General features: G+C 40.5%; 1 protein-coding gene across 1 annotated transcript in view; it reads right to left on the reverse strand.

Annotated features, from left to right (window-relative positions):
- The window catches only part of ALK (ALK receptor tyrosine kinase), a 319,617-nt gene that overhangs the window by 53,936 nt on the left and 240,951 nt on the right, over positions 1-24,730 (reverse strand). Inside the window, exons 7-9 of the mRNA XM_064510188.1 lie at positions 18,338-18,469; positions 16,724-16,824; positions 8,010-8,179 (exon numbers count right to left, since the gene is read on the reverse strand). Of these exons, the coding sequence (XP_064366258.1) occupies positions 8,010-8,179; positions 16,724-16,824; positions 18,338-18,469 (403 nt within the window). The remainder of the gene's footprint in view (positions 1-8,009; positions 8,180-16,723; positions 16,825-18,337; positions 18,470-24,730) is intronic.

Consider the following 24,730-nt stretch of genomic DNA (forward strand, 5'->3'; position numbering starts at 1 on the left):
TGATGTCTCCTGCTGTTTTTAAAACCCACCTAATTCTTCACCAACAAACCAACCCCACAAAACAATATTCAAGTGAAGTATCTATGCTCATATGTATTTTTATTTTGGGGACAGCATATTCCTGTGTTTTGGATGAGGTTTGCCACTGTTTCAGTAAACTGGCTTCATCAACAAGCTTAACCAACTTCCATGCTGATCTCAAATACTGGGCAGCTTTCTCTAGCAATGATGACAGCAAGGTTTGACTTACTACAACAGACTCCAAGAATATACAGGCATTTGGAAGATGTCTGCAAAGAAGTGTCTTCTTGTCCTGCAAGTGGTATTCTCACTGAGCTAGAACTTAAGGAGGTACAGTCATAAAAGCTGAGCCGGCCAAAGAGAAAACTTAGAAGAAATTTCCAGCAGCCTTCAAAACATGCAAAGCGTTTTGAACAGACACAAAGTCTGTTCACAGCAGAAAAGAGTTCATATATTTACTACGTCCCTCCTTCCTCATTCTTTACTTCCTGTAAAGCAAAACAACTGCACCTTGATACTGAAATGTGTCCCTACTGAATATGGAAAGAATGTGTCAAACATACAGAGGCAGTAATTTAAAATGGACTTTTTATGTTCTAAAAACAGGAACAGCTGCTATGAAAGAGCAGCTGATTGACACAAGGAGCAGCAAATATGCTGAAGGAGACTACCCCTAGCATCAAAGGAAACTCCAAACACCAAAATACAGTTTTGTTTGCTGAGTGATCTGCCTTAATCAGCCCAAAGGGTAACAGCTCAATCCAAACATTTCTGAAGATCACAAAAGCATATTTTTGTCCTTTCCAGTCCACACAAAGTGCAGCTGCAGCCTGACATTGCTGGAAGCCCCACAATTCTTAGTTTACCTGAAATCCATTATGGGTATGGTTGGGAGAACGAGAAGGAACATTATGAAACTTGCTTCCAAGTACATCTGCTGTCCTCCCAGCCCACTGCTGTTTGCTCCACAGCTGACATTCCACAACGTTTCAAATGACATTATAGGCCCTAGCATAAACATATGCCATTCAGCCTGAGACACACCATTTAAGTCTCAAACATAGGCTATTGGACTGACAAAGTGGGCTCTGTCCCACTTTTTTCCTTTAAGTTACTGTTCCAGTAGCAGAGATGACTGAACCATAACTGAAACAGGTTCTGGAGCACCAGAGGTCCCAGGCTGGCATGTTAAGAGAAACCAGCAGCAACACTGGTCTGTAACTACATGTTAGGACGCCATAGCTCAGCAGAGCCTTCTCCCTCCCTGTTGTATGATGCTGAAACCTCCAGGAAGAGATAGGGTGAAAACTGATTCAACTACTCAGCTTTCAACTGGTTTGTGTCCGAGAATCCATGCCTGGTAAACAGCAAGCCTTGATGTCAAACTGAAGGGACCGCTGGAGTGGAAACTATGTGATGCATCCGATCTTTGGTCTGTCTGCTGAGGGTGCACACTAAATACCATTTGGAAAGGTGGATATTTTGATGTGTACTTACATCCACATGGTGCTAAACTGAGTCTGGGCAGTTAAGTACAAAGACAAGCAGCTCTTAAAAATGCTCTTCAGTGCCAGCTTTCACCTCCACTTCTGCAGACTTCAACTCAGGTTGCATAAAAGAAAAGACAGGTACTTTTGCAAGGACTTCCAAGGACCTTCTTCCCATATTCAGGCAACAAAATATCTCTGAAAATAGTTTTGGGCAATTCCCTGGGCAGAACCTAAGCTTCATGCCTCAGGATGTTGATCCTTCAGGCACTGTTCATATCCTGTCTCTCCAGACAATGAAGGGTTAATACATACAAGAATTCTCAAATGTTCAGCCCCTAAGAACAGGAAGGTACGATATAAAACAGTATTTCTGTCAGGGAACATCATCTGACATACCCATATGGGAATGCAATAGGTTACCTTTTACTCTTGTTTACAGTTCATTCAAGTTAAGAGAGAGCCTTACTGATTTCAACTGCACAATTGTAAAAAGCAGCAGAACATGCGCTGTTGTGTTCACCTGGCTTTCTCAGTGACCAATTGCTTGATAGTCCTACCCACATGCCAGGGACAGGAACACCGGGACCAGAACATTTGAGAGATTTCCTTAAGACAGAAAAATTATGTGAATGTCAAACACTGCCAGGTCCACCAGTGCTTCTTGTGTTGCCTGTTAAAGAGATTTCTTTTCTAACACAAATGCAGATTCAGTACAAACCTTCTCTTCAGATAAGCATTTCTGCAAGAAATGGTTCATCTTTTTCTCTTCTCCAATTTAATGTCACTATTAATTTAGAAATATGATGTCTTTCAAATTCCATTGAAACAAGATCATCAGTTAACCAACATTTCAATCATTAACTTTGGTGGTTTTAGCTTAATGGGCTAATTAAGGGAAATTTAATCAAAACTAAAGATGGAAATGTCACACACAGTGAGGAGGAAAAAAAATCCACAGATGACCTTGTTCCCTTGCCCCTCTCCTCCTTCTTTTTGTCCAATCCTATGCTTACTGAAATCAATAAAATGACTTCCTTTGATGCTGGTGAAAGCTGATACTGAAACATCACAAGCACCTGCTATTGACATGGTTTAGTGCAATGCTGCAAGTGACAATGTTCTCACTGGTATTTATACAGAGTTTAAAATAGTGTATGCTGACCGAGCATCCAGTACTTGAACTACCACCTACAGAGCACAGATACTGGTCCAGAGTGCTGTATATATCCACCACAAAGAGCGATGCTTTGGTGGATGGCCATGAAAGACTATTCATGTCACCAGTTATTTAGTTCTGGCAATTCTGTCATGATTTTGTTGCTTATTAAATCCCAGCAATATCTTCACATGGAATCCAAATTCTGGTCAGATAACTTTGTGTTTGTAAGCTGGGTCTCTTTATAGGAATGAAAATACGGTTGCTATAAAAGGTTTGAATGGCTTCGATATTAGAAAAATGGTTATTTGAGGATTAGTGGAAACTGCTCCTTGGCTCTCTCTTCTTTTATTTGACCCCAGGAGCACAGCTAGAAAAAGGTTTCTTAAATATTTGACAATTAGGGAATACCATCCACATCCAGCAGAGTTGTGTGTTGGTTGAGCTGCAGACACATCTGATACAAAGGTCTCTTTTCATCTGTTTGAGGCATATGGGAAACATTATATGGGGTGGACAAAGAAATGAATTCAACCCCCTTTCTCCCTAGGAACATCAGCTCAGCTGTCTGTATGATAAGAGTTTAATGTAAATTCAAAAACTACTCAAGGGTGACTACTGGTGACAGTTCAAATACTTTGGAATCAGAGATAAGAAATGCCACCAAATGCCATAACAAATAAGCCTTCTTTGGTTTGTTTTTTTGGCCCAACCCATGAATCCAGATGAACAGTTCCTTGAAAGGCAGGACCAACCATATTCCAATCCAGTTAAATCTGCGACAGAAACCAGTCAACATCAAAGCTTCTGGACTATAGTCTTCCCCATTGCTCAGGATCTTTGAATCCTGGGTTTTATTTCAGGGTGATCAGTATTTGAGCTTAATGCCATCACCTTGGGTTTTCTGTCGGCTGGATTCCACCCCCCCCACTTTTTTTTTTTTTTTTTTTTTGATCCTAACAGAAGATTGGTTCTCTCAAAAACACCTGGGGCTTATCTACAAAGCAGAATACAGTGTAAGAAATATGAAAACACATCTATACTCATGCTGCTATAGCTTCCATAAGGACAAACTGTTTTGCTTAGGTCATCTATCCCTAGTTCTTAATTGCGTATAAATGTTAGGTTTTGGATGTATTATATTCTCTCCTATTTGGAGAGAAGCAAAAAACCTTTCCTTGGATTGAAGACCTCAAAAAGCTTATTTTGTATGAATTCTCTGCAGCTCCCTTCCTTCAGTAACAACTCTGAACTCCACTTAAATATTGTCACTGGCTCATGCAGACAGTTCAGGCATCCATCACCCAGATCCAGGTTTTTTGCTATTATTCTAAAAAGGTTCATAATCATTAATTTTTTTCTTTTTATCATAAGGATGACTAGCCAAGACAGAACATTAATCTCCTCTGTACTCAATCCCCCATGCAGTGACATGAGCAAAGTGTGTCTGCATGTACTGTTACCTTTCCATAACTCGTGATGTTTTGCCTCTGACGGAACTGATTTCGCTCTCTACCTAGCTAAAATAATTATCGCTGAACCTGCTTGAGGCTGAGGTACTTATGGAACAGAAAAGTTTCAGGTCACTAACCCTTACTACATTCAGGTTCCCACTAACTCCTCTGGTACAAACGATGCATTGTTAGCTCACTTCACAGAGGAACACTTGCTATTTGGGATAAAAGATGTACTTAGCTGGAGTGAGATGATTTCGAGGAACATAAGCTTGTTAACCAAACTCAGCTGCAGTGACGGAATTGCCATGCAGGAAGTTACTTATTAGCCAGTAATAAAAAGTTGAGATTCAAACGTATTATTAAAAGAAAGCATGCAGAACAGGTACACCCATAAAATCCATCACAGACACTCTGCACACCCTATTACCAAAACACTTTTTCAGAGGAACAGAACAGCCATCACCAGAACAATTGCATTTCGTAAGGAGGACAGTGGCAGAAATATTAAATGCTACAAAACAGAATAGCAGTGATACAGACATTAAAGACTCACTCTGTTTTTAACAATAGTAATGTGGGACCACTTCTAAGCTACAGAGGCTAGACTTGTTGTATGGGTATCAGAAGAAAGCATCAAGAGAGTTGGGTGTAGGACAGACTTTACCAATGAATATCTACATGGCAATGTGTAGGGAGAAATATTTCCAGCTTGTTTTGAGGATCCTTGATTCTTTATAGCAGAATGGGAAGAAAGTTCAGGAACAACGTCAGGCAAATATATCTCTGGGCACAAAACATTGCCAAAAATGTTGCCCTTCTTCCTTAGTGTGAAAACCAGTGCCCAGAAACTTTTCAGAAATATAGTCTGAAAGGAGTGAGAGGGAGAGACAATGCAATGCATGCTCTGCAAGAAGAAATTATTAGATAGGAAGAGTGCTTAGCTACAACTGTTAGAAACAAAGCAGAGTAGTATGACTGTGACAACTTTTTTTCACCCTTCATTGCAGGCTTAGATTCACTAGCAGTAAGTCCAAGATTCCCCATCTGTGTTCTGGCTGCTATTAAGACTCATCACTTACCGTTGGAAAACAAACAGCATTTTCTGTTAGATAAAACAAATTTACAATAATGCAGTTTTCTGCACTATTACAACCCAAATATTTTAGCATTGCATTAATGTGTAAATTCCAGTAAGTAAATATGACCAAGTCTCTAACCTCTGTATGCAGATTATCTGATTTGCAGGTAAACTGTCCTTCAGGGAGGGGGAGCTGGCTCCACAGGGGCCACATGAAGTACAGCAAGGATTCTTAGTTCATGTTGAGTATATTTAACCAGCAAGTTTACATACAGAACCTCTGGAGACTTTTGCCTCAGGTAGGCATAATCTGTTCAACCAACAGCTCAAGGAGCTCTTGTTCATGATCAGCTTCTTTTAATTACAGATGATTTGATGACATGTTCTATACTGGGCCCTTTGCCCCTCTTTCCCTATGCACAGAAGATACTGAGCATTTGGAATTGCATTACAGCTCCGTTAATCCACACACCACATGAGCCAATTGTCAGACTGCTTTGCCAACCCCTTCCAGAACAAGGAAGGACAGCTAACTTTGTGAAGATGTAAAAAGTCAGGACTTCAGCATCTTAAAGCCTACATAGAAAAGGTAAGATCTTACCAGAGGTGAAATTTCAACTGGATGTTTTCCTAAGGAAAAAATAGGAGGAAAGAAGACAGTCCCTCTCCCCATTTTACTCAAAGAAATCAAGCATGTGTCCAGGGGCGCACAGGCTAATGCTGTGCTAGAAATCTAACATCCCTGAGTTCCAATTTAGCTTCTTTGTCATACTCCTCCCCTCACCTAAAATGTTCTAGCCGTGATTTTCTGCCAAAATATAATCCCCATCCCCAACCCCTGCAAGAGCTTGAGGGATATCAAGCATTTAAGAAATATCTGTTTCTAAAGATAGAGGTGATCTAATTTCTTGGGAATCTTCCTAATGATTCTTTGTAGTGTTATAAGCCAAAAAAGAATATTGTGTCTAAGCAGTTTTAGGGCACACTGTCTAGTTATTAATGACACTTTCCATTCAGCTTCCTGATTACAATGAAATGCACTTTAATATTTTGTGGAACGGTTACATAGGCGTGCTTTATTCAAGTGCTGTACTTCTGTGGGGTGATTTAAAGTTTCATCTCCTCCTGTAGGAATTTCTGCAATATCATGCTTCTGGTATCTAATGCAGACCTTCTCAGCTACTGACACAGGAACCAATTAGAAAAAGACAGACACGGCAAGCTTTCAGCAGCACCAGCACTGTGTTCACATTAATTAAATATTTCTTATAGTTCAATAAAACTCTGTTATTTATCTCCAAAGTTCATATTCTGCAGTCTCCCCAGCACCATTTGAGTGCATCAGTTCTGCAGAGTTCTACATCAGTCCAGATTTTCTAAGAAGTAGGTCTCAAATGCTGAGAAAGATGCCTGCAGTATTTCCAAATCTCACAGCAATTTTCTTTCTTCCCAGGAGGGAGTGGTTTCAACTAAATCAGTTTTAAACAAATTTTCATTAAAGCAGTGCAATGTCGGTGAATAAATAAGGACAAAAACTTTTTTCAAGAGTCACCAAAACTTTGAAGTTCCTCAAAAGCTTTTGATCTTCTTTGCTTAAGTCTTAATCTCCAACCAGCAAATCCCCTTTTCTCAGTGAACACAACTGTCTTTCTGTCTAAGCAAAGGGTAAGTTAGGATGTCAGTCCCTTATAGGTAAAACTCAGCATGCTATGCCAATTGGATCTGAGATTCCACATGAACCACTGCTAGCCTGGTTCCTAAAATCCTCTGTCCAACTTTGCAACCAGAGAGAATTTAAAGGAAAGGAATAGTATAAGAGTACAAAATAATTCAGGTACCAAACATCGCCACAGCAACATTAGAAAATAAATCACATAAATAATAATGGAGAAATACAGCATTCTTTGTGGGAAAACACAGCTGAAGGGAATGACGCAACCAGGTACTTTTGTAAATGGCATTTCAGCAGCGTCTGCACAATAAGGCTAACGCTGGTATTTTTTAAATCTTTGACGCACCCATATTAATTATACATTCAGGACCGAAGCGTTGGCAATGTCCTTGTTGTATTTGCAGCCTGCGTGCATCCCCAAGAGCCAGCAAGATAAAAGACACATTCATACAATGTTTGCTCAAACTTTTCATGAGGCAAACTATCCCTTAATGAAACCCATTATTTCTAGGGCACAGAGTTCCAGAAGGATGAAGGACACTCATACTCTTGACAGAGACAGTAGATGAATCTTATATCCTAAAGGCCAGGGTAGCAAAAGGTGAATAACGTTTGTGTCTTCTCTATAAACAGCACAAGCCAGAGTATATACACAGAAAGTAAACAATCAACAACGGAGCATTCCTTTAAAGCTGACTTATAAGAGACAGCTAAAACAACACTCTGTAAATAAGCATATGCTACTAGATTAAGCATACACTACCAGATAAACCTTTTATGCTTTTAGTCAGACTACACCCGTAAGTGAGATGGCTCTTTATTAAGCAGAACTCCCTGCTACAGCTAATACGAAGGTGTTAGGTGTGCCCATGTTTGATTCTGCAGCAGGGTGTTCCTCCATCTCTTTCATTGTTAGATCTGGCCACATTGAACACTGGGAACTTTGATATCCAGAACAAAAGAATAATTATGGAGTTCACACCGAGCTCTAGCAAATCACACATAAGGATCTAAACATGCTACATGAAATAGTATGTGAGGAGGATTACTAGCTACTTCCAAGTAGCTAGTGATAAGTGACTGATCATAGGGAAGGAAACAAAGGATAAAGAGAACGATGAGGAGAGATTCATACCTATCCAATACACCTGGGAGAGAGAAGACCATCCACTGCCATATTCCCAAACCTTCCCTGTTAGCTGAATGCCAGAACGTCCTGCTCTGTTCCTTCTCTGTCTTGTTCTCGACGAGCACGAAGGATATATTTCCCAGCAAGACACCATGGATGAGCCATGACAAGCGTAGCTAGAAAAAAGAGAACATATGAGATTAACCACCACATATATTATTCAAAAGTTAACAAAATTCCCAACTCTTCTTTCATTTCCTTGTATTCCAGGCACCAAAAACTCAGTTCTCCCTTTCTTGTGCCCATGTCATCATTTCAGAAAATTCCAATTTCATCATGGAAGTGGAAGCCTGTAATACTCAGTACACACTATTTAATAATGGAACTGTGGCTTTTTTTTTTGGTGAAAATTGAGTTGAAAATGTCTCAGTTTTAGCTTTCATGTCCATAATTTTGAAAGAATAACCTAATGCTTCTATGATCCACAGTACAAAGATCACTCTTGCCTTAGATGCTGTCCAAGAGATTCAAGTGAAGACTAGCAACATTTTCAGTAATTAACTCTTTTATATTTAGGCAGCAGCAGAAACAAGGGGAGAATAGCTGCAATAAGCAGGTATCACTAGCAATCACATCCTCATCCCCCAGATAACCTTTTTGAAAATTTGACAGGTAAGACCTTAAAGGTTTCAACATACTATGCAGGAGCTTTCAGACTTCTGTCTCCTCTAGAGACGTGCCAGACAGTAAGAGGCAACATCTACATGGTCAAAAGCGAGAAAAGAGTGAGCCTTTGATAGCTATTAATGTAACACTAGAGCAAAAGCTGAAGCAATTGATGAATTGGAATGGATGCCTTTGCACACATGTCAGCTGTTTGAAAGAAAGAAGTAGCTGGCATTAGATGTGGGAGATCAGCTCATTGGCAAAGTGCAATATGCAGGCTCTAATGAACTGGCTCTGAGCAAATCGACTGGCACAGTGTCCAAATGGGCATTTTTGGCTATGATTTCCATAGTTTCTAAGCTTCACAGCAGGGCAGTCCAGGTCTTTTTACACCTGCTGAAGTGAACCAGAGCAGATGATGAGCTGGATGCCATAGTAAAGACTTCCAAATGGGGCTAGCATTCATTCTACAGAATACAGCATCAATGATGGCAGATGATGCTACACACACGATGAGTCCTGTAAGCAGTGCAGTGGCACATTTTGAAAGATCTGAATCTGGGCTGTTGGTGGCATACCCCTAACATTACATATTGAACGTCCCCCTCTGTTAAACTGGCAGCAGAATACTCAGAAGCTAGGAGCATCATTGAGAAATTAATTAACCATTGCAGGCAGACATTGGCTCAACGCTGGCTTGGTTTGTGGCTTTAGAACCCACCACTGCCGTTGATTAGCTGCTCACATACAAACCCACTGATACAGTAAACGAAAAGCTCTAAAACAATTGGGGGAAATTATAGAGAAAGATAGTCCATTGTTAAGACACAACATATTAAGGCAAAACTTGGGTCAGATGGCCTCATGCACTGTACTGCAAACACCAGCTGGAAAGATGCCTTCTGAGAATCCCCTTAACCTCTGAGTTTATGAAATATCTGAACTGACAAACAGGAGATTCTATTCATCAAAGAAATAACATAAAACTGATCCTTATCAATATCAATAAGGCTTGGCAGACTCAACAGAGAGGTGAAGAAAAACACTGAAGGTAGATTTTCTAGCACAAGCGGCATAATTTCAAGACCACCTGAGAACTGAGCAAGACTTGTGCATTACTTGCGCACAGAAGAAATAAAACATCAAGGACCTTTGGGGTGAAGTTTGGGTTAGTCTACTGTAATGGCTAGAAATATTCCAGCGTGAACTAATGCTCAGAGGTCTGACTAAGGACCAAGGACACACACTCACAGCAGCAGGTCTCTAAATCAAAATTCCTCAGTGGCACTCTAGAGAGCTGATGTTTCTTTTTTCTTCCTTTCTGACTGGCAATGCCTCTGACTACCAGCATTACAGTCCTACCTGGCAGGAAAAGTTGTCTGTCTTTAGCACAAGTAACCAAACAATAGGGGAAGAGATAAACATGCTTCAAACACAGTAAAGTATTTAAAGTACTTTTAAGAACATAGAGAAGAGCCCACAGACATCTTGACCATCTTGGAATTGCAGTAGTTGGATCCCAGTAATGGCTATCCTTGCAGTCTACACCCTAATTCTGCACTACAGACTAACATCTTGTGAGACAGCAGCATTACTTAGTCCTCACGTCCCCATTAATGCCCCTCATCTATAACACTTAGTGAAAGAATTGCTCAAGTTTTCCTAACTATGAACAATGGATTCTTGTAATGCAGAGATTTATTTTCTGAATAATAACTCTTGTCATGCCTCTTCTTCTCTGGACAGGAAACAATAAAAGTTGCCTTTAGATGTGAATGCACTGACTGAGTAACTGGAAGTCAGGCATTAAAGCAGTTTGGAAAAGAGCTCATCATGCTGAGGGTTCATGAAATAGAAATTTAAGCTACAAGTGGCAATACATTTTACACAGAATTAGGCAACAGCTGTAGACGACTTGGCCAAGTCCCAGTAAGTTATGTACATAGATACAAAGTACGTTCAAGTCACAATGTTTATCACATTGGCAACGTTGTTTTTCTTACTAGAAATGAGAGATGGTTGTACACAACAGGACAGGCATAAACATCGCAGCACAGACATCTCTTCGGATCACCTAACAATTTAGATTTGGACTCTTACAAATATGAAAGATGATCAAAAGAACCTGTCCTGTTTTCTGGACAGATCAACAACAGTGCAAGATCAGTCTCTCTTGTAGTCTGCTGGCACTTCTACTTGTTGTTAAGACTTGGATGTACAAGCAAAACTTTATGTAAATGCTAAAATGATAATTCAACAGATTTGACCATGTAGCTTTAAAATATTTAGGCAAGCAAGAGAAGCTCTTGTTTTATATGAACACATTCTCATGCTATTTATTCCCATATTATTTCTTATCCATGTTTACTTTTATAAAAAGAACCTCATTTCAGGAAAAAAACAAAAACAAACATAAACCAAAAAACAACAACAACAGAGAGTGAAAGAGAGAATGAGCCTGCTGCCAGAGTACCATGGAATGACCGGGCCTTTGAGAAATATCAAATATTGTACATTATCCAATGACACAGAATCCAAGTGCCAAAGGAACGAACAAAAGAACAAGAACAGAAACAATTAGCTGTACAGGTATTTAAAAACAACACTTGAAAAAAGAGGATGCTAACAGCATTCTGCACAATAAAGTACATGAAAGACAATGCTAGAGGCATATCTATGTTGCATTTTTCATGCTCATAAATGTTCTGAGTCAATGTTATTACTATGTACCCTCCTAAGTTATTTAAAGCTCAGAGAACAGAGGAGAAAAAGAGAAATGCTCTGCAGGTTTCAGCACGGGGTTCAGAATGCACTGATAAATTCAAGGAATGATTTACATTATTGATTTACATGCTTTAAAAAGAACAACACTTTCAGAATTTAGTAATAGAAAAGAGAATTGGATTAATCACCACAGGGGATGAAACCATCTATATATCCATAAACCCGAACGAGAGGGCAAGCTTCAACTATGCTGTCTTATATCAACATTTTACATTTATTTTCAACAGAAGCTATGTTTACATTCAAAACGTAATTTCAAGCATAAAAAAGTCTGGCTCAGTTTGGCACTTACTTACATTTTTATAATGGCTGATTTCAAGGAATAGCTAGCTGAAACATCAAAATAGCATCAGAAGGAGATTTTCATTATATTAAAACATGGCCAATAGCACAAAGCTCTTGTAGTATCACAGGAATCTGTTTTCCTTGTTTTTCAGCACAACTATATACTTTAGGGATCCAATGAAAAACTGAAATAAACTGGTTCCAAATCACAATGTAGTCCCACTTGCAAAGAGTCAGCTTCTGTGGAGATGCATACAATAACATTTAGGGCTAACTAAGTTCAGCACTACCCAGACCACACCATCTCTCTTGTTATTCTCTGTATTATAGCCCGCACCAGAACTGTTCACATGGTTTTTATTTCTCAGACATGACATTAAGGTCTGTCACAGACTCTGTTGTGCTGAGCAAAGCACAGCTTTCCTGAAAATCAGTCTCTGGATTGTCCATGTTGCTGCAGCGACTTTCAAACCAGAAATAACAGTCATGATCCACCAAAAAACAAGAACTCACAGGATGGATATAACTATTGATGCCCAGCCAAGTATACATTGTATCAAGGCCTTACAGAATGAAATAGTCCTGGACCTGGTGTTACATCTTTTTATGACAGAAGCCCAAACACTTTGGGAAGACATTCAGCCTGACTCTTTATGATTTACAGGCAGCATGGCATTCTCCAAGGTCTGAAGCTTCATACGGCAGTGAGCATTTCTGAAAGGTGGAACAGAAAGCAAGTCAAGATATGTGACTCTGTGCTTGTCCAGCAATTCTGGGACTAAGGGAGATGGGATTACCTCATTGTCCAGACGTGGAAAGGTCAGAATTGAGTCCAGAAATTCCATATGAAGGGAAAGCTCTTCCTAGACATCTGCATAACTCTTGTGCCAGCTCTCTGGCATCTTAGCAGAAGTACCAAGAAATAGGTGGCCATTAGAGTCTGGACACTGCATACACCAGATGGCTATCAAGTGTAGCAAAGCAATTAAGTTCTGCCAGAGGTCGTGTCTGAGATGACACTACTTCCCTCGGACTTCAATCACAGCGTGGCTTCCCAGATTCCTAGACTGCGGTACTGTTACTGATGGCATACATATGGATTTCTTCTATAAAATGAGGAAATGTCTAACCCCATGATCTTTGCACCACCAGCCCTGTGCAGGCCATCTGACTTGGCTCAGATGGAAGGGGGATAATTAGAGTGTAAAGGGAAGGGGACAATAATGCTGTTCTTTACCAATTAAGCTTTATAAATTCTGCCTTTAAATCAGGCCACTGTTTGGGTTACTTCTTTGCACTTTTCTGCGCTTCCCTGTGTTCAATTTCATGTGCTTTTATCTCCGATGAACTTTTATATGTGCATTAAAAGATTTTCAGGCTTGATTACTATGACTCAGTTTAGTTCCTGAAGCATTTCCTGGGCTTTTGTTGCATCTCCCCTTGCTGGCTACTTCAGCCTAATGGAGCATCTCTTCATGGACGTTGTGTACTGCTTCCAGCATTCCAGCCCCCCAGCAATATTTAATAGAAGTGCTGCAGCTTCTCTCTTCCTTACAAATTGGGCATTAAGCACACGGTTAATGGGTCAACAGGCAAAGGACTCCACTGAACATGCAACATGAAACAGAGACTGTCTGGACTGCAAACAAGAGAGAGTCTTTAAAGTGAGGATACTCAAGCCAAGTTTTAATAAAACAACAAAAAGAAAGAGAAAAACTAACTGAACCAAGAACAAAGGGCAGCATCACAAACTAACAACTCTGACCTTCCAAAAATATTGTAGAACAAAGAAAGTGAAAATATAAAGCTGCTCAAAACAAACAGGAGCAAAGTGCAATATAAAGCTATACACAAAGTGCAGGGCACATCAGGGACAAACCCAAACATGTGTGGGAAAGTACAGGCCATGTGTATTAGTATACCTCCTGCATGCACTTTTACCCTCTTCCCTTCTTCTGATGTTTGTGGTACAGTACAGAGTAGGTCAGACTAATTATTTTCTTTATGAGCAAATAAGGAGCTTCCCACAGTGCACAGGACATGCTAGTGGAGCACAGCCTGCAAGTGGCCCAGCACTTTACTGATCATGGAGTGCAAGCTGGGGAGGGCACATCACGGTAGAGCACAAGGATGAAGGATCATGCCTATTCAGCACTCAACAGCAATACACACGCCAAAGATAATCCAGGCTCTGAAGTCTCTAAGTGCTTGCATCTGCACTGCTGCAAACTGCCATCCAGAACCTCAGCAGAGAAGGCATTCAGACTGGGCCATCCCAGAGTCTCCACGGTGTTAGCAGTCACCTTCTCTGACTGTTCAGAGCCACTCTTTTCCTATGTAACCTGTCTGACTGTTACAGCGGGAGAATAAAGAGCAGGGCTGAGGGAGAAAAACAAGCTTGGAGCATCAGCAAACTCCTTGTGGCTGGCACCCACTGTGGACTGCTTGTTTCCTTTGCAGCACTGTGTCCTGGTTCCATGTGCATTTTGGCCAGAAAACAGAAACCACCACCTGGTAAACAAGGATGCCTCTGTGGAACAGCACAGCAGCAGTGCATGCTTCTCATGCTGTGGTTGAAGTAATTGTTTCCTGTCTACACTTCAAGAAGTAGGATGTCAGCACCTGCTATGGTGGGTGTAATGGTCTAACATGACTAGATAAAAATGGAGCAAACTAAGGGATTAGGGAAAAAATAGTAGCTTCAATAAATGCTGGGCCCAGCAGGGCTCCCAGAGCTTCTGTGTAGCAGGGAGAGAATAGAAGGAAGTCAAGATCAGCAGACTGGGGATGGCTGCTCACCTCCTTGTTGCTCTCAGGATTTATAGCACGTGGCCAGATTTTGACACAGTCAAATGTGCAGCGCACATAAGCTCCTCTCACCCAAAAGAGGCAAGTGAGCTATGTAGCCAGGGGTGGCACACTCAATCTCATCCTTAGGAGCTCTGCTGAGCTTCCTTTCTCCGGGCCTGCCGATAGTGGGGTACATATGGGATACAAGGGGGAGAAGGGATATTAAACGACAGGCCTCAGGACAGTCTCCAAGCTAAACCTAATCATCAATACATTGATGCAGATGTGAATCTGAAACAAATCTACCTGGGGTACTGAAATAAGCTGTCAGAACTAAACCCTACAGAAGTTAACGTGCAAACAGAGCAAGCAGACGTCTAAAAGAATGTGTGAGCTGGATCAAATACAAGAGGGCACGTTTATGGCTTGCTCCAACTGTGGATCATGAGCAAGTTTTGTCAGTGGGATTTCAGGTGCCAAAGAATCCATCCCGGTTATGACATACCAGGTGGAGCTGTCAGCAGTGATAGGTAGAAGAAAATTCATCTTTCAGTGCCTGAACTTGAGCCAGTTTGATCAGGAAGTGATTGAGGGTAAATAAGTACAGGACAGCACTGCGTTATTTTCACAACCATTTTTCTGACTATAATTCCACTATGAGGAAGTTTGTTGGTACCTACTGGAAGAAAAAGTGTGTGTGGGGAAATCTCCTTTCTCCTCTTGTGTTGTTCTGAAAAGTGGAATTAAATTATTCTGCTCACAAAAAGATTGTTCCAGTAAAACAGAATTTGGAGCCACCAGGGGCTCATTGAGGAGAGAAGCTTTTACACCATATGAAAAGGAAAGAGACAAAACCTTTGCCAAACTCCTTCACTCTTTATTATGGACAGCTGCATTGCTGGATGAGTCCGGATGCCTTTTAAGTGCCAAGGGGAGTGACAGAGGTGGGACAGCATGTGAGCAGATGAAATACATGGCAGCTTCTCCCCTGACAGCAAGTTTAATTATGTGCACTGTATTACACACAAGAAAAAAATATACACATACTGGGAAATCATTCACCCTGCTTCCTGAGTCAGGCAGATTATGAAAAACATTTGCTCTCGCTGGTCCATGGCAGAACAAGGTCTTAAAATATTCAGATCCTGCATATGCCTTTGTGCATATGCACAGAAGGGAGGAAAAACAAGGTAGAATGTATTTCCTAAGGAAGGAGGACATGAATATATCAAAACTAAAAAGGTGTATTTCACTGTATGAAGTGAGATACCCTCCAGAAGTAAACCAAACCAAACTTTAAGCCAAAGAAACACCCTCTTCTTCTAAGTATTTTAATTCTTGAGGACTTTCTGGCGTACCCTTTCCCCTTCCTGCATTTTAAGATCAGTGGAGCAGAGAGCCTGACTCTTATAGTCTGTAAATCCTACCAGTGATAATGTAGTCTGTGACGATACAGACTAGAGTAAACATGACGCAAACAATGCATCCTTCTGTTGCTGCAATTTAAGCGTAAAACACAACTTACTCAGAAACAACAACCACTTCTGCGTGGCTGCCTGGCAAGCCTTGCTATACTTGCTTAAGTTGATGTCCCATGAATCTCAATAGCCCTGCCCTTCTGCCTGAATGAGGAACTGGTTCCATTCTATATGAATTTATGTCTGCTGCTGCTAACTTCTGCACTCTTACAAGCAAGGCCTACGCGAGGATTGGTTGGTTTGAGGTGTAGCATGATGAAGACCTGCTAGCCTGAATCCTGGTCATGCAGAAGAAAGCTCACACAGCATTTTCTGAGTGGCTCAGAGGCAGCCCTTAAGCCTATTCTTTCTTGGATCTTGCAAATACAATATCTGTTCCTTGCAGTAAGCTTCCTCCTCTTTGCATTTACATAATGCCAGCTGTCCTACCACTAGCACATTATAATTATATAATTATGAAGATCATTAATACATCACGTGAGTCCATACAGTGAGGAGAAGACACACCACGCTTTTCAGAGTTCACTTTGTGGCATTTCAAGCAGACATCCATATATTACCCCTGTACACAGGGGCATTAAATAGGTGTAGTTTATACATAAACCATCAGAGAATGTGGATTCTCTGCTGCTGATCTAGTGCCTTTATTTGAAACCAGTCAGACACTCAAAAAAAAGCTTTGTAAAGTAGAGAAGAAAAGAAAACACTAGGACTTGCCTCACAGGGGGAGTTTCTCAATGGAGCTGGAAATGCAGGGCTGGTCATTACATTGTTTTCTGCTGTTGGTGCTTTGCTAGTGTTCAGGAGGAGTGCACAACCTGCATAAAAGACAGAGCAAGGAGACGGTCAAACTGCAGCATGCACCTCTGGATTCAGGGTTTGTGGAAACCTCCCCAGAACCTGTGTTAGGCCCTTATTACAGGATTATGACAGATGGCACAAGGCATTTTCAATTTATTAGGGATAGAGCTTCACAAACCAGAGGGACATACTCAGAAAATGTATTTAAGTGGTCTGGCTACCTTCCTCCTACAACTACCTTCTGTTCATCCATGACTTAGGATTCATCTTCCTTGCAGGGTATGTAACAAAATCAATCTTCTATAAACAAAAGTAACTTGGAAGAGAATCTTTTTCTTGGCCCAAAAAAACCCAAAACCAAAACAAAACTATGGCAAAATAGTGTCAGAGTAATACTAACGCAGCTGGAGGCCCCTTTGCTCCTTCACTCGTTTGTTGTAGCAAGAGGAACAAGGGCACTAGTAACACTAGTATTTTTCATTGGCAGTGCTGGAAGGAAAGGTATGTATTTGCACTATTTCAGCTCGGCCTTCCTCCTTAGGTGGGTGTCACTACTTAGAGGCTAGATATTTGGGCTTATGTTAAAATCACCTCCACAAGACAGATAAATCCTAAATCAACAGCAATTTTTTACCAGCTCCCCATAGTGCCCTCTTTCTATCTCTTTCCTTCTTGCTCACCTATGCTTGTTTCTTTGTGTTCTGCAATATTGTGGGCTGAGCCACCAGCTGGCATGAATCAGAATAGCTACACTGAAGCCTATACCAGTTCACACAAAAGTAGACGACCTTACCCTTCATGTTTAACTCTGGATCTAACTTTGTAAGGCAATGTTGCAATTATACACCACCAACTCTCCTGTTAGTATTGTATCCCTTTAACTGCTCTGTGCCTAAGCAATAAATGCCTCCTATGATTTATATTATTGCATTAGGAAAAAGCTTATGCTGGCAGGTAGCCCATTTGCCAAAATTCAACCAGCAGTAGTTCAATGCCCAAGGTATAAGCCTTCAAAGGTTTGTAAGAGAAGGATTACAAATGAACTCCTGGGATTTGGGTAGGGGAAGAAAATACAGAGTAATTATATATAGAAGTGGAACTCAAGGGACAATGCAGAAAAGTGAAGGAAAATGAGGAAGTGAGAGGGTAAAAAAGCAGCAGAACAGAGAAATGGGGAAAGTAAGTGGGAAAATCAGAAAGAAAAAAGCACATTAAATTAATAAGGTGGAAGGGCAGAAGGATGAATATTTGATGGAAAACTGTTTAGAAAAGGTCAAGACTAATATCTAGAGTCAGTCTTGGAAACCTGAGATACCAATCCCTACCCTCCAGACAGAGGGTGAGCAGCAAATCTGATAGTCTTTTGCTCAAAACACTTGCAGTAGAAAGATGGCTTTTGCTCCCCTGAAGGCTGAATATATAAGGATACAGGAAAATGTGCTGTATGTTTCACCTCCTCTCCCCACCCTTTCTATATCCTTTTTACTCTCTGCTGTTCATTCTCGGCACCTGCTAGTTACTCTCACATACCTTCTAGTGAAGGAAAATGGTTGTATTCTGAGCTTCCAATCCGCCATGGAGAAGCATGGGACGCAGAGGAGACTTGCATCCAGCCACAGTCCCCTTCTTCAAATGAACAGTAAAAGCCAGAAGGAAGTTTTTCTGCAAGAGAGAGAGTCACACACACACACAGACCACCACAGATGAGCTGAGGAAGAGACTCCTGGATACACTGAGAAGCTGCAATGGTTATTCTAAGAGGGCTACCCAGGACATGCCAGCATTTCCACAGCTACCCTGCACAGCCCTTTCATGTAGAGTCATGCACACACCTGACTGTGGGGAGGGTGGTGGTGGGGGAGCGACCCCCAGAATGTGACTACATGATTGCCCTCAGAATAGAAGGACACATCTCAGTGTACACTACGGGGTCTCCTAAATACCTGGCCTCTACAACTCTAAAAATATAAACCCACTCAGGGTTACAATTTGGAGATGGCTTTCCTAACCACTGATTCTGTAGCCCCAAGGAGGGAAATCTTGGAAAGCGGTAAGTTCCTAGCATGCTTCCCCTCCATTGCAGTCTACGTCTCTAGTCGATCAAACTCAGCACTGTGATCTCTTCCCTCGTGAACATCGCCTCTGCTGGGATCTCAGGTTAAGCACTGAATTCTTTTGTGCTTCAGTTTCTGTGGAACAGCCCACATCTCCCTATATACGTTTGGTGAAATGAATGCATGAAAAGAGAACAGTTTATTTTAAGCCATGCCTTCAGGTTTTGAAGCCCACTCATTCTGTCACTGGCTTAGGATTTCAGGCAATCTTCCAGCTCCAGTAATAAAGATACATTAGCTTTTTGCCTTTAAATGAACCAACTTTAAAATGATAGCCATCCCATTCAAAATAGCAGGTAATTTCAGGCCTTCTTCATCCCATTCTGTCTACATTGCAAGTTCTTCTTACAAAAAGTGCAAAGCACTGCTCCTCTTGCCCTGACCCATATACTTACACTGCCCCATAAGTGAACACTCTCTATCCTGCCCCAAATCACGCATCTCATTTAAAACTCCTGAAATCCTTTCTCCCATCATCCTTAAAAAAAAACTCGCTGCCTCCCTACTTTCTACCATTGTCTGGTTCTACCTTTGCATTTTTCTTCTTCAACACGAAGCCAGATTCTGTACTTCTTAAGCAACCTCAGAAGAAAATGGACCTTGTAAAATGCCATGTAAAATTGCTACCTCTATAAAGTGACTTTCACTGCCACTATCACTAATGATTCTTAATAAAGATTCTGCACCCAGGCTGCAGTTGACAATTCTGTCAGGTACCAGTGGGCTTTCCCAGTACTAAAATGGGTACAATCTGGGTTTTATGAGAAGAAAGGTAGAGCATGAAGTTAGTCTGCAAGAAGCTGCCCTTTTAATATAGAGATGCATTATGGATTAAAGATGCCAGAAAAGAAGTAAAGAAGAGTAACCAATCATTTTACTCCACTATACAGACTAACTAGTCCTTAGGCCTAGCTGTAAAAATCCCCTGAACATGCTGGCACAATAAGGGGGTCTTTCTCTAGATACATGAAAAAACTGCTGTGATGATCAGATGCAGCTGTAAAATGGATGATGATACGGCTGAATTCTCACAGTTTTTATACCACTATGTACTCAAATCTGTGCTAACAACCAGTTAGCCTATATTCTTCTCCCTCTCTGTTCCCCCAAACTGCACAAAAAAATTTTCATCTTCATTATTATTTTTCAAGAAAAGGAAACAAGAGAAGAAATCTGTTTAAAACTGCAAGACAAAAGCAAATTTCAAGTGAATTTCAAAACTGCAAACACATTATAAAGCCACAAATCCAGGAAACTAGTTTTTCCTTTCAACTGCTTGTTGAAGTCAGTAAAAATTTCTTGACTTACAAAAAGTAGGACAGATTATAAACTCTTAAAGCAAGAAAATGTTCTATTCAGATGATACTGGCAATTTCATTAGATTCTCTATGAGAAGAGCAGGCTCCTGAACTCAGATCTTCTCATGACTATATAAAGGCTTTTTATCTGTGAAGTAGGCAACAGATGCTGAGGCACCAGTATCCAAACACTGGATCATTCAAAATGTTTAAATACCATCAGAACTCACTGACTGAAATTGCAGATCAATTACATACCTGCTCGCAGTGCCTCAGCTCTGATTTATACACCTCAAAAGGCAACTCATTGTCAATAGTTCATTCATTTACTCCTTGGTCTATCCTGAGAAAACAACAGGGGAGAACCACAACTGCAGTGTCTAGATCAGGAATATCTGATTTTCTAGCAACCTAAATCACAACTCATCTCCCAGAGGCTACTGAAACAAATCTTGTATCTGTGGCTTTTTAGTAGGGCCAGATGTGAACCTGGAACCTGACATGGAGATGAGAACCATGTTTCATTGTTCTGCCGTTCCATCCAAATCTGTTACGAAAAGATCAAAACCTGTACTCAAGTTAAAAGCTTTTTCAAGTTTTTCCTTCCAAAAATCTCCAGATTCATCCAGCCCAGTCTTTAAATGTGGAACTGTTAAGCAGACAGATGCTTCCCTGTGTTTTACCCCTCTACAGCACTCGATTATACTTTATTGTGCAGCCCGAGGCTGGAAGCTGAAGAATATGACAAATTATAATGTGTCCTGAATTCCTACTGAAACGGCTCGGCTTGGTGTCCAACTGAATTCATTTCATGGCCATACACTATCTAGGATGATGTAAACAAGTTAGAACAGCAGGAGGAGTCATCTAAGTAGCAAACCCTGCCTGGAGGCCAGAAAAAGCTCACTGTAAAAGAACCAGGAAGGGCATAAAAAAAGAAGCTATTACTTTCTCAGTAAATTTCATTCCTCCTCCACAAATTAATCTTCTATGAATTTTCAGATGTCCTGTGCACTGGACATATTTTTCGCTTCTGCTTTTTTGTACCTCGTATACATAAAACACGATTCCATTTATTGCTACTCCATAGAAAACTCTTTGACTAGTAGTTCTCTGTCAAAGTGTACTTCTCAATATCTACACTTCAAACTCACATTAGCATAGAAAAGACTAGCCATGGTGCTAGACACTGCACTGATGAGGGAAAGTGCCCCGACTTTACTGAAAATCATGTAAATGAGAGGGCAGAAGTTATGACTATTGAAACCTGTCATGTTGCCTATCACTAGTGACAGAAACCTCAAAAGGTTTAGATCTTAGTGAGATCAAGATGCAGCTTGTGAACACAGGACAGAGAACATAATCCAAAGAGATTGGAGTACTGTGAGGAAGTAAAAGTCTCTGCTTTTATTTGAGTGTTGAAGTAGACAGAAGCTGTAGGGGTGTTAAACTTGTTCTTAACCAAATATTTTCAAGCCTTCAGAATGATTTAGATTTTGCTTGAAAGTTAATTAAGTTCAGGGGTCTCTAGCTTTAACTCAAATTTTTAATCCTTTAATAGCATGAAAAATCAGCAATTGGAATCATTTATGAAGAAGATGGAGCAGGTTCTCTATCATTTGGCTCCTGAAACAAAACTTGATTTAAATCAACCAGATATTACAGTGAAGTTCCAGGCTCATAATATAAAAGACATATGCATAAAAGGCTATTTTGCTCTTTAAAATCTATGAACTTTTAATAAATGTAGGAGAAAATCTCAGAAGACAAAAAGATCATCTACTCAAGCAGTTTAAAGAAGCTCATGAACCTTAAATGCAAGTTTGTTTTGAGTGGTTACCACTATACTACCAAGTTTGGTCTGCCAGATTCTATCAGAAAGAGTATAAGAAGAAAAATACATTTCAACTTAGCAAAGAAAGGATTATCCTTTAATGTCAGATAGTGTTGCTGAGATCCAAACTGCCAGAGGTTAGAATTTGTTGCTAGAGGTAGAGCTTTTGATCAAGAAAGAAGCAAAAGGATTAGTGTATGCAAGACAGGAACCTTCAGAGAGCACTGCAAGGCAACAGGTCACTACATCATTTGCTCGCAGAGAGATTCTGCTGGGCTGTATCTATCATTAAGACATAAATGAATCCACTGGTTTCCTAATGCATTTTTGCCTGGAAAGTAAACTGGCTCCTGTAGAATTAATTATCCATGCTTTTTTTGTCACTTGTTCATGTTATCGCAAATTCAAACTTTATAGCTTTCTATTCTGGCTGCCATCTGTCTTTTGACTGATGAGTGTACGCACTTCTCCAACCACACAAAACAGCTTGAATCACTCATATCATGATGCATCAGATATTTGTCTTCCTTCTCTCACCTGTTAATGCAATTCCCTTTTGTTTAACATCCTTAAATATTCAATGAAGCAAAGAGTGAAAATTGCTCTGTAACCCAGTGGTTAAGGAACTTATCTGAAAGGTGGCGAACATTAGTTTCAATCCCTACTATTCCAGGTAACATTGGTACAAGGTGGAACAGCAGCCCCAGGAGAGACTGAGTAACTATTTCTTCCCCACTGCATATTCCATACCAGTGTCTTGGAAACTCTCCGTGGAAATAACAGATATGAGTTCGAATCCACTTATGCAGAAGGATTTAGTCCTGGGTCTGCCCTGTCCTGGGCAAATCCTCTAAGCTCTGGTCTCTAGATAATAAATATACTATCAGCACCTCCATTCTTTTTAAAATTTGAATATATTCATGGCTTTCTTACATACTCCACACTCTTAATCCATTTTTTTTTTCAGGAAAACTTTTTGTTTGCCTGGACTTGCTGCATTGAAACAAAATATTCTTGAACCAAAATCCAAGATCCTGCTCCCTCAAAAGAGATGTACAAAACTACTGAAACAAATTCTCCTCTTTTGCAATGCAGAGCTCTGTCAGTCTGTCTTAGTAGAGAATTTGGCTTTTTATGTCTGTCTTGTAGCCTAACAGATACCTGACATACATGATTCTCTCTACTACATCAGCAGGAAGGATTTTTTTTTTTTTTTGCAGTAAGTTATGATTCATAAGCATGAATCTACTAGTCAAGATACAGGAAGAGCACTATCTGAAGTCTTAATGTATGTCTCCAAAGTATACTTCTGCAAAGTAATTTCCAGTGCTGCTCTTCTACCAGTCTGTTAAATCTGCACATCTGATCCCAAATCAACGTGGTTTGGCATCTAATTCCACATCTGCCTCTTTGAAGCTGTCTTTTGCTCCTGCAAAGAGTATTTGATTATGACTCAAACAGCAACACTCTTTTCTCCAGGGGTCACCCCTCTCTGGTTTTGCACTCTCTACAAAGACTAATTGGTTGCAGGCAGAACAAGCACCGTGACATTTCATTGGCCATTAATAAGTAAAGAGATGCTAACAAACAGCAGGCTTTGTGGAGGTTTTCTCAGCTAAGAAAGGAACAAAAATCAAATGAAAGGAAGATATACACATACACACACACGTTCTGTACCTGCACAGCTAAAAGACATTTGAAAGGAATCTTCTTTAAGCTCAAAGATAGAAGCCTTTAGTTAATGATAGTTTTAAAAGATCTCCCCTCAGTTTCAAGCATGGCTACATCTTTTCTGACAGCTCTTTTGTGTAAGCAGCAGAAGCACTTGGGAAAGCCCTTACCCTGCTTCATGTATCTGAACCACTTTTTGTGATGCTTGCAAAAAAACGATGAAAACATCTGTGTTGCTCAGGACGAAAATGACAACTGAAATATTGAAGGATGACATATGCTTTGTGTTGCGCTGACATGCAGATGTAACTGACAGCTGAAACATTAGATCAATTTCTGTTTTGTGAAAGAAATCTTATGCCAACAATATTCAGCACACTATGAAAAGCAAAAGCAGAGAATTCAGCCATAGAACTGAACAGGTTCCTAAGTCATTGCTAGCAGATAGAGCGACAATCCAAGCTCTTACAAGCTAACGCAAGCCAGTGCTGTTTGTTATTTGGAATGGAAGGTGGTGTCTTTTGGATGGGATTAAGAACTCTCATTCCAAGCACCTGTAGCTGAAAATAAGCCATATTATCTTCTTCTCTAGGCCGGGGAGAGACACTCTGCTAAACAGAGAGTTGATTAATTATGTTCTGATTTTTATGTTCTCTGTATTTTCAGTAAATTCTTTGATGATATGACTATAGTTGCTATGTTGCTATAGACAAATAGCTACAGATTAATGCTGTGTGCCAGGGGAAAATCCAACCAACCAAACCCCGTGCACAGGGTATGTGAGGGAGGGACTGGTCACTTTACCAACTGGCTTGCTGTGGGGGATACAGTCAGGCAGCTAGGGGCACAAGGAGACCCCATATCCTGATACTGAATGCTGAAGAACGCCAGACAGAGGTGCATCCAATATTTGAAAATAATAGGTAAGCATGTTCCTCTAGGCCTGCTCTACCCTACAGTAGCGTTTAGGTTGCAACCGTGATTGGTACAACTTCATCTTGTGTGT

This window comes from Dromaius novaehollandiae, chromosome 3 (assembly GCF_036370855.1).
Source record: "Dromaius novaehollandiae isolate bDroNov1 chromosome 3, bDroNov1.hap1, whole genome shotgun sequence".
In the NCBI taxonomy this organism is placed as follows: domain Eukaryota; kingdom Metazoa; phylum Chordata; class Aves; order Casuariiformes; family Dromaiidae; genus Dromaius; species Dromaius novaehollandiae.